Genomic DNA, 8,765 nt, shown 5'->3' with positions numbered 1-8,765 from the left:
CTTGCTTTAGATGTTCAGGCTTTGGCCAATCAGTTCGTGAGGTTGGATATTTCTAAGCCCAGCCGTGCTCTAGCTTGTACAGTCGCTCGGTCTTCCTTGTTTGAGCGTATCAGGGAACGACAGTATGATGACCCTCATTTGCTTGTCCTTAGGGACACAGTGCGGCACGGTGATGCCAAAGCCGGTTACGGTTGGGGATGATGGAGTTTTGAGGATGCAGGGTCGTGTTTGTATGCCTAATGTGGATGGACTTCGTGAGTTGATTCTAGAGGAGGCCCACAGTTCCTGATATTCTATTCATCCGGGTGCCACTAAGATGTATCAGGACTTGCGGCAGCATTACTGGTTGAGGAGAATGAAGAAGGATATAGTTGCACATGTAGCTTGGTGTCTGAATTGTCAGCAAGTAAAGTACGAGCATCAGAGACCTGGTGGTTTGCTTCAGAAGATAGAGATTCCTAAGTGGAAGTGGGAGCGTATCACTATGGATTTCGTTGTTGGACTCCTACGGACTTAGAGGAAGTTCAACGCAGTTTGGGTTATTGTGCATATACTGACCAAGTCAGCGCATTTCATTCATGTGGCAGTTTCCTATTCTTCGGAGCGGTTGGTCGAGATTTATATCTGTGAGATCGTTCGTATTCATGGTGTGCCCGTGTCTATCATTTCTGATCGGGGTATGTAGTTTACCTCGTATTTCTGGAGGGCAGTATAGCGTGAGTTGAGTACGTGAGTCGAGTTGAGCATAGCATTTCATCCTCAGACGGACGACAGTCCTAGCGTACTATTCAGATCTTGGAGGATATGCTCCGCGCCTGTGTTATTGACTCTGGAGGTTCTTGGGATCAGTTCTTGCCGTTAGCGGAGTTTGCCTACAACAACAGCTATCAGTCGAGCATCTAGATGGCTCCCTATGAGGCATTATATGGTAGACGGTGTCGATCGCCGGTTGAGTGGTTTGAGCCGGGTCAGGCTCGATTGTTGGGTACAAATTTAGTGCAGGATGCCTTGGATAAGGTTAAGATCATTCAAGATAGACTTCGTACAGCTCAGTCCAGGCAGAAGAGTTATACCGACCGTATGGTTCGTGATGTGGCATTCATGGTCAGAGAGAGAGTGTTGCTTCGGGTGTCACCCATGAAGGGTGTGATGCGGTTTGGGACGAAGGGCAAGTTAAGCCCTAGGTTCATCGGGCCCTTTGAGATCCTTGTCGAGTAGGAGAGGTGGCCTAAAGACTCGCGTTGCCACCGGGTTTATCAGCGGTGCATCCAGTGTTTCATGTGTCCATGCTTCTGAAATATCACGGCGATCCATCCCACGTATTAGATTTCAGCACTGTCCAGTTGGACCAGGATTTGACCTATGTGAAGAAGTCGGTAGCTATTCTAGACCGGCAGGTTCGTCAGTTGAGATCGAAGAGTTATCCTTCGGTTCGAGTGCAGTGGAGAGGTCAGCCTATTAAGACAGCTACCTGGGAGTCCGAGTCCGATACGGAGCAGATATCCCCATCTTTTCACCGGCTCAGGTAATTTTCTATATCCGTTCGAGGACGAACGATTGTTCTAGAGGTGGAGAATGTGACGACCCAAAGGGTCATCTTATGTTTTAGAACTCGATTCCGTGTTCTGAGGTCTTCAAAACCTTATTTTATCCCTCCTCGATTTGCGTGCGCAGTCCGGGCATGTATCCGGAAAGCTTCTTGTGAAAAATTAAAGAAATAACAATTTTTGGCCTAAAAAGTTGATTTTTGTTGACTTCGGTAAACGTTTTGGGTAAACGGACCCGGGTTCTAACGGTCCCGATGGGTCCATAGTAAAATATGGGACATGCGCGTATGCCCGGAATTGAATTTCGAGGTCCTTAGCCCGAAAAATGAATTTTTTGATGAAAATTGTAAAACTGAAATTATAAAGGTTTTAAGAATTTGGTTAATAATTGAACTTGTTGATACTGGGTCCGTGTTTTGGTTCCGGAGCCGGTACAGGTCCGTTATGATATTTATACCTTATCTGTGAAATTTGGTGAGAAAAGGGACTGATTTGACGTGATTCGGACCTTTGGTTGAGAAAATAGAAGTTTTGAAACTATCTTGAAAATTTCATGCAATTTGGTGCTAAATTCGTAGTTCTATGTGTTATTTTGGCGATTTGATCGTACGAGCAAGTTTGTATGATATTTTTAGACTTGTGTGCATATTTGGTTTGGAGCCCCGAGGGCTCGGGTGAGTTTCCGATAGGCTACGGAGTGATTTGGACTTAAGAAAAAATTGCTGGTATGCTTCAGGTCTGCAGACTTCGCAATTGCGAGGTCTGGCTCGCAAATGCAAGCCTTGCATTTCCGAAGAATGTTTGCATTTTGCAAAGCAGGGGAGGGGACTGGGTAGTTTGCATTTGCGAAGAATAGGCCGCATTTGCGGAAGTCCAGGTTAGCGTTTGCGACCGGGACTTCGCATTAGCGATGGCTGCAGAAATGCGAGGAGTTAGCATTTGCGATACTTTTCTCGCATTTACGAGCTTCGCAAATGCAGCTTAGGTCGCAAATACGACATCTGCAACTTAGGAATTTCGAAATTTGGGGATTTAGACCTCCAATTGAGGTCGGATTCCAAAACCAATTGTATATCCGGGCTCGGGGGTGAATGGGTAATCAAGTTTTGGTCCGAATTTCGGGTTTTGACCAAGCTGGCTCGGGGTCGGTTTTTGACTTTTTGGGGGAAATGTTGGAAAACTTATACTTATGCATTGGAATTGATTTCTTTAGAAATAATTGATGTTATTAAGTTAATTATGACTAGATACGAGTGGATTGGAGGTGGAATGTAGAGGAAAAGCGATAACTGAGCGTTGAGTTGGTCGTTAGATTGAGGTAAGTGTTGTGTCTAACTTTGACTCGAGGGATTAGGGATCCCCGACTTAATTGCTATGTGAAAATCCATATGTGTTGCGTATAGGTGAGGTGACGAGTACCTATGCGCCACCAAATTATCTGTTTAGCCTGTTTCTTTCCCCGTTCCTAATATATTGTCTTCCTGTCTTAACTGCTACATGCTTATTGTTGCTTCCATGTTTAATTGATTCTTGTTAGATGTTATTTTCTTCATTGAAGGTATTAATTATTCCGTAGTTTCGTTGTATTACATCATTGATTTAAGTTGGTTTACCGGTGTTTCATGGTATAATTTGGTTGGTCTCGCTGTGTAGTATCAGTTGAGTGAACTTTCATATTGTATAGCCTTCTGTTTGCTTTGGTTTGAGGCTTAAATATTGTGGAGGGTTTGAGCCAAATTGTGAAATTTCTATTCTTGTTGTGTGATTGGTAGTGATATGGTGGGATCGGGTTGCACGCCACAACAGGAGGAATAAGGGTGATATATTGAGGAGGAATAAAGGTGAAATGTGATTGTCTGGTGGGATGGGATTGCACGCCGCAACAGAAGGAATAAGGGTGATATATTGAGGAGTAATAAGGGTGGATTACTATTGTCTGGTGGGATCGGGTTGCCGCGGAACAGGATGAATAAGGGTGCTATATTGAGGAGTAATAAGGGTGGATTGGTATTGTACGGTAGGATCGGGTTGCGCACCGCAACAGGAGTAATAAGGGTGGATTGATACGGAGAAATAAGGGTGAATGTTCATATTGTTACTGATTATATAGTGGGATCGGGATGCGCGCCGCATCAGTTTGTCGTTTATGTATTCTTCTTCTGCTGTGAGTTTATTCTGTAGCTTTGAACTCTCTTAAGGATTGGTTATAGCTGAGTATTGATAAGATATTTGAGTACCGTATCCGTTTTTTATGCAAGTTCCTGTTTCATTTTGTCTCGTACTTCCTTTTTCCTTTATTATATACTCTATATAGGTTATATTGCAAATGCCCCGCCGCAGCCTCGTCACTACCTCGTCGAAGTTAGGCCCGGCACTTACCAGTACATGGGGTCGGTTGTACTGATACTGCACTCTGCACTTTCTGTGCAGATTTCGGAGCTGGTAGTGGCTGATCGAGAGGTCGGTTGCAGGCATTTCATTTAGGAGACCCAAGGTAGTCCTGCTGGCGTCCGCAGGCCCTGGCGTCCCCTCCTATGTTTCTACTTTCCTGTTTTCTTTTCTTTCGAGACAGATGTAATTTCTTTCAGACCAGTATTTGTTGTAATTCGTAGCATGTACGTGGATTGTGACACTAGTTCTGGGTGGTAACAGTTTCGGTATTGTTAATAGTATATAGATAGCCGGTTAATTATGTACTTCCGCATTTATTTCAGTTTGATTTAGCTTTGTTAATTTTAATCTCTGAAATGTAAAGGAAAAAGGTGAATAAAACTCTAACGTTGGTTTGCCTAGCGAGTACGATATTATGCGCCATCACGGTCCCGATGGTGGAAATTCCGGGTCGTGACAGATACACATTGATTATATACCAAACTTATACTTTATTCTTTTATGTATAATTTTCCCTCAAATCTATATTTTAATAGTCTTGATATCAATTTACGAAATTGTGTATACATAACTTGGCATACACATGGAGCGCACGTGTCGAGCCTAAAACATGTCAACTGTTTTACAGAAAAACCAGAAATTGAACACAATAATTTAAGAGCAAAAGCTCAAGGATAAATAAGAGAACCTTAGCTGAAACAGTAGATAATGATAAACTTTTATCTCAGATTTATTACAAAAGCTAATGAAGTTCACAATTATCAGTTAAGTTGCTAATCAAAGGTAGTTACCGTCTTACTCACAGATACATGATGGATGCTAAATTTACATCATACAGTTTCACTCAACTAGTCAAAAGTTTCCTCAAGATGGTTTCACAAAAACTAGCATTGTAAATTAACAAATGTCCAGCATTAGGAACCTCATGATATTGAGTCCACGGAAGCTTCTCTGCTAGATAACGGTTGAGTTCACGTGGGATAATTCTGTCATCGTGTCCTTGCCAAAGATGGACAGAACCTTCGTTATTTGGAAAAGGATTTGTAATCTCCGTTGGAGCAAAGTCCCAGTTTCCAAAAGCTATTATCATGTCCCGATACAAACATTCAAACTCGCCCTGCTGTCGAACTTTTTCCTGGAGAAAAACATAGAGAAGAGAACAAGCAACCAAAGATCACATCTTGATATGACCTCATCGAAATGTTTATTTGGCTAGATATTTAAAAACATATCATCAGGGAAGGAATACAACAGCTTCCCAAATAGGAAACATCATGATGTTTCTTGTTACTCTTGGCATAAAGTATTGGGATCCCTACATCTCTAGGCGACATCTTTTGTAGAAAGGACTAAGTTTATATACATCTCTTTGCTTTGTATACTTGTTTTATAACAGGGAAATCCTCTTTCTTTAATTAATATAATCTTTCTCTCTCATCCAAAATGAAAGTGAGAATCATTTACCTGACCAGGACTAGGGGCACCTGATAACTGTTTCACTATTTCTAGATCTGGAGGACTAAATATGGCCATATTCCCTTCCGTAATACTTAAAGCGCGGAACCACTTTTGGTTCATCCACCAATGAACCAGCCATGGGGCATAATGTACAATCCGAAATGTTCGCTGATCTTGAGGAAGCATCTTTCCCAAAGCTTCTTTTGATAGTTTTGCAGGATAACAGGACCACCAGTAATTTACAAATGGAACAACAAGGGCAACTCCAGCCAACCTGTGCGGACATTCAATTTGTCGAATAAAAAGGACTGAAAATGGAACTCCTACCGTCCTACGGGTTTCTAATTTAAACAATATGAAACAGGGTGAAGGTCATTTCTGAAAATCATAGGAATGTAAAAAGATGAAAATGATACCTATGCGGTATGTACTTTAGGCAACTCCACAGAGGATAGGCTCCCATGGACAAGCCAAGCGCATAGAACTTGGGTCCTAGTTGCAACTTATCAGCTAGCTCCTCAATGTCAAATGCTTCACTCTTTACTGAGCGCTTTGGATGTGGATCACTCTCTCCATAACCAGCACGATCATATTGTAGGAGATATATTTGTAGCTCTTGTATGAGGTCCTGGGTACTTAAAACAGAATCAGCAAAATGAAACACAAATTTCAAGTACTAAAGGTTTATTAAAGACGATCTCCAATTCTAAGTATTAAAAAAAACTATATTAATGTTGCAAATCCAACTCCCATCGTAAGTTTATAAGTTTCTCCATCTTCTCAACATGAGGTATAAGAAATAATAGACGAACTGCTTCTTCCCATATGTACTAGCTACTAAAATGAAGACGCTAAATATTCAGTTTTATAACCTTTCATCTGCTAAATTTCATATATACCTGAGAAATAGGTAACTTCAAGTCTTTAGAACTATCAAAGCCATGAACAATAATGATCTTGTACTTTGCCTTCTCCTTGGCAATGCCTTCCTCTTTGTAGGATAAATATCTCCCATCGCTGAGTTGGATCCTTGGCGAAGTCACTGGAGGACCACCCGGTGAGCCACAAACTTTTGGAGGGGGAGGCTTAAGTAATGCCAAATAAGCCCATCCCAGTACTCCAACTGTTGTTGCTACTGCTATTTGTGCAATCATAACTGAAAAGAGAAGGGATAAATAAGAGAATAGAGAAATGGTGTGCAAAACTAAATAGACAAAAACTACTAGTAATGAGGACACTCGAATGCGGCAGACAATGGAATAGTGATAACACATAACGGGTAATGGCTGCTGCATCCGCACTACCATTCTCAGCATAACCACAGCCAATCATCTATCCTAATACAACATAAATGCTATACGTCACAGAAATGTGAGTCATAAACTTATTGTGCCTCGCTCGTCTGTTGACTTTGCTGCCACAAACATTCTGCCGAGAGCCACCCTGCCACATTTGCTTGCAGCTCACTCCTAAATTACGAGAAATCCAAGCAAAGTCTATCTGACCTAATGCATATTCATCTGGATAGAGGGCATGTGTCTTAAGAACGCTATCAAACATAATTTTGACAGTAGAACTCAGATTTCTAATCACACCTCTGGAAGGCACTTGCCATTAGATGTCATACAACAAGAACAGATATGAGAGAAGTGTTTAGTAGGTAGCTAAGGCACAAGTGAAGCTTGGCCACTATAAGGCATTAAAAGATAGGACCCAAAAAAGCCATATAGCACTTTTTGGTGACAGATCATTGTGTTCACTATCATGCTCGAAAAAACTTTGCAATTGTACTTCAAATGCTCTGCATCTTACAAGATTCTGCCACAACAACAAATCCAGTGTAATCCCACAAGTGGGGTTTGGGGAGGGTAGTGTGTATGCAGACCTTGCCTCTACCTTTAAGAAGGGGCTGTTTCCGGTAGACCCTCGCTCAGGAAAGATAAAAGGAACGAGCAAGATTCTGCCACTACAACAAATAATAATTTATCATCTAAAATATGCAATGCAATTGTAATAACAAGTTTCTCACGTAAAAAACCACTCCTGATTAGGAGTGGAAAATGGGCAGGTCGGGCCGGATATGGGACGGGTCAAAAGCGGGTAATGAAAAAACGGATAAATTTTCTGACCCGGCCCATATTTAATACGGATAAAGAACGGGTTAACCGATGCATAATACTTCTCGAATATGATCACCTTTGAGAGAATTCCTAGTCTTCCAAACTTGAGGAACCCCAATTTGAGGCTTTACGAATATAAAAGTTAAACCCATTAGTTATCCATTGGTTATCCATTTTCTAAATAGATAATATGGTTCTTATACATTTTTGACCCGTTTTTAAATAGTTCATTATCCAACTCATTTTTTAGTGGATAATATGTGTGGTTAACTGTTTTCTTTTAACCATTTTGCCACCACCGCGCCTGAGCATGTTTCTACAAGTACAACATGAAATGGCACACATCAGAACATCCTAGGTAACGGAAATGGCACACATCAAAACGTTTTAAGTTTTGATTTGATATGAAAACTGAGTTTCAAATTTCAGTAAGCCACACAATGGCTTTCAGTAAGAAGTCCGACCCCATTATCACAGTAAAGATCTTAAATCTAATGGTTCAAAACTGCATCTGCTGAATTTAATGTTAAAAGAATACAATTAACCAAATAATCAAGAAGCCAATGACTACAGTCTACAGGGCATTCCCCTTTGGAAACATAAATTAACACATTCAAGAAAAACACATCTATCATTAGCCCCTCATTTAAGCAAATTGTTCATCATATGCTCATTTCAGAATACACACAAGCAGAATATTCTTTCATTTCTCCATTTTTCTTTACAAAATGGAGAAATAAAAACAGCACAAGGAAAGCAAATATCAGATTAGTAGCAACTATCCCAAATTAGTACAAAAATCAGCTGAAAAGGTGTAACACAACATTTACAATTGAAATCAGCAGACCAATCCTAAATTTCAATGATTTAAGAAAACAACAAAAAAGAAGGCAAAATTGTTGAAAAAAGATCAAATATTGAAAGCGAACCCACTTGAAGAAAGACGAAATGGGGTGTTATTCTTGGATTTTCTGGTGTGAGCTCTAGCAGAAGCAGCTGTTTTGATTTACAGCCAGTAGAACAAAGTATTAATATGTATAAATGAGAGAATGAGCAGTGGGTAATTCTGTGGAAGGAATTATGCTGCCAATCCACTTCAAAAGAGCAGTAAAATAAAACACTTGAAGAGGAGGAAGAGCCCACAGGGATTAATAACACTACAGTACTATGTCAGCATCTAATCTAGTAAGTAGTATATGAGAATTTCAAGTTAGGACGGCATTGTTGTCTTGATTTTATTTGATGTTGT

The 8,765-nt window shown here is 40.7% G+C and overlaps 1 protein-coding gene across 1 annotated transcript; it reads right to left on the bottom strand.

The window, feature by feature from the left end:
* Nucleotides 1–4,615: 4,615 nt before the first annotated feature.
* Nucleotides 4,616–8,765, bottom strand: LOC109242997. The gene is made up of 5 exons (XM_019409890.1): nt 8,450–8,765; nt 6,296–6,552; nt 5,813–6,024; nt 5,403–5,670; nt 4,616–5,073 (listed from the first exon to the last, which is right to left on the bottom strand). Exons 2-5 carry the CDS (start codon nt 6,548–6,550, stop codon nt 4,783–4,785), a joined length of 1,026 nt encoding a protein of 341 aa, XP_019265435.1. The 5' UTR covers nt 6,551–6,552; nt 8,450–8,765; the 3' UTR covers nt 4,616–4,782.

The sequence above is a fragment of the Nicotiana attenuata genome, unplaced genomic scaffold, assembly GCF_001879085.1.
Source record: "Nicotiana attenuata strain UT unplaced genomic scaffold, NIATTr2, whole genome shotgun sequence".
NCBI lineage: Eukaryota > Viridiplantae > Streptophyta > Magnoliopsida > Solanales > Solanaceae > Nicotiana > Nicotiana attenuata.
Note: the sequence above shows the minus strand (reverse complement) of the source record. Positions and strands in the feature narration are given on the sequence as shown.

Bases quoted from the DNA above. Each gene is read 5' to 3' on its own strand.
- LOC109242997 (XM_019409890.1), bottom strand. From the start codon at position 6,550: ATGATTGCACAAATAGCAGTAGCAACAACAGTTGGAGTACTGGGATGG. The intron at 6,025-6,295 runs GTATATATGAAA...TTAAGTACCCAG, and splicing joins TGAAGTTACCTATTTCTCAG to GACCTCATACAAGAGCTACA. The intron at 5,074-5,402 runs GTAAATGATTCT...GTTTTTCTCCAG, and splicing joins GTGCCCCTAGTCCTGGTCAG to GAAAAAGTTCGACAGCAGGG.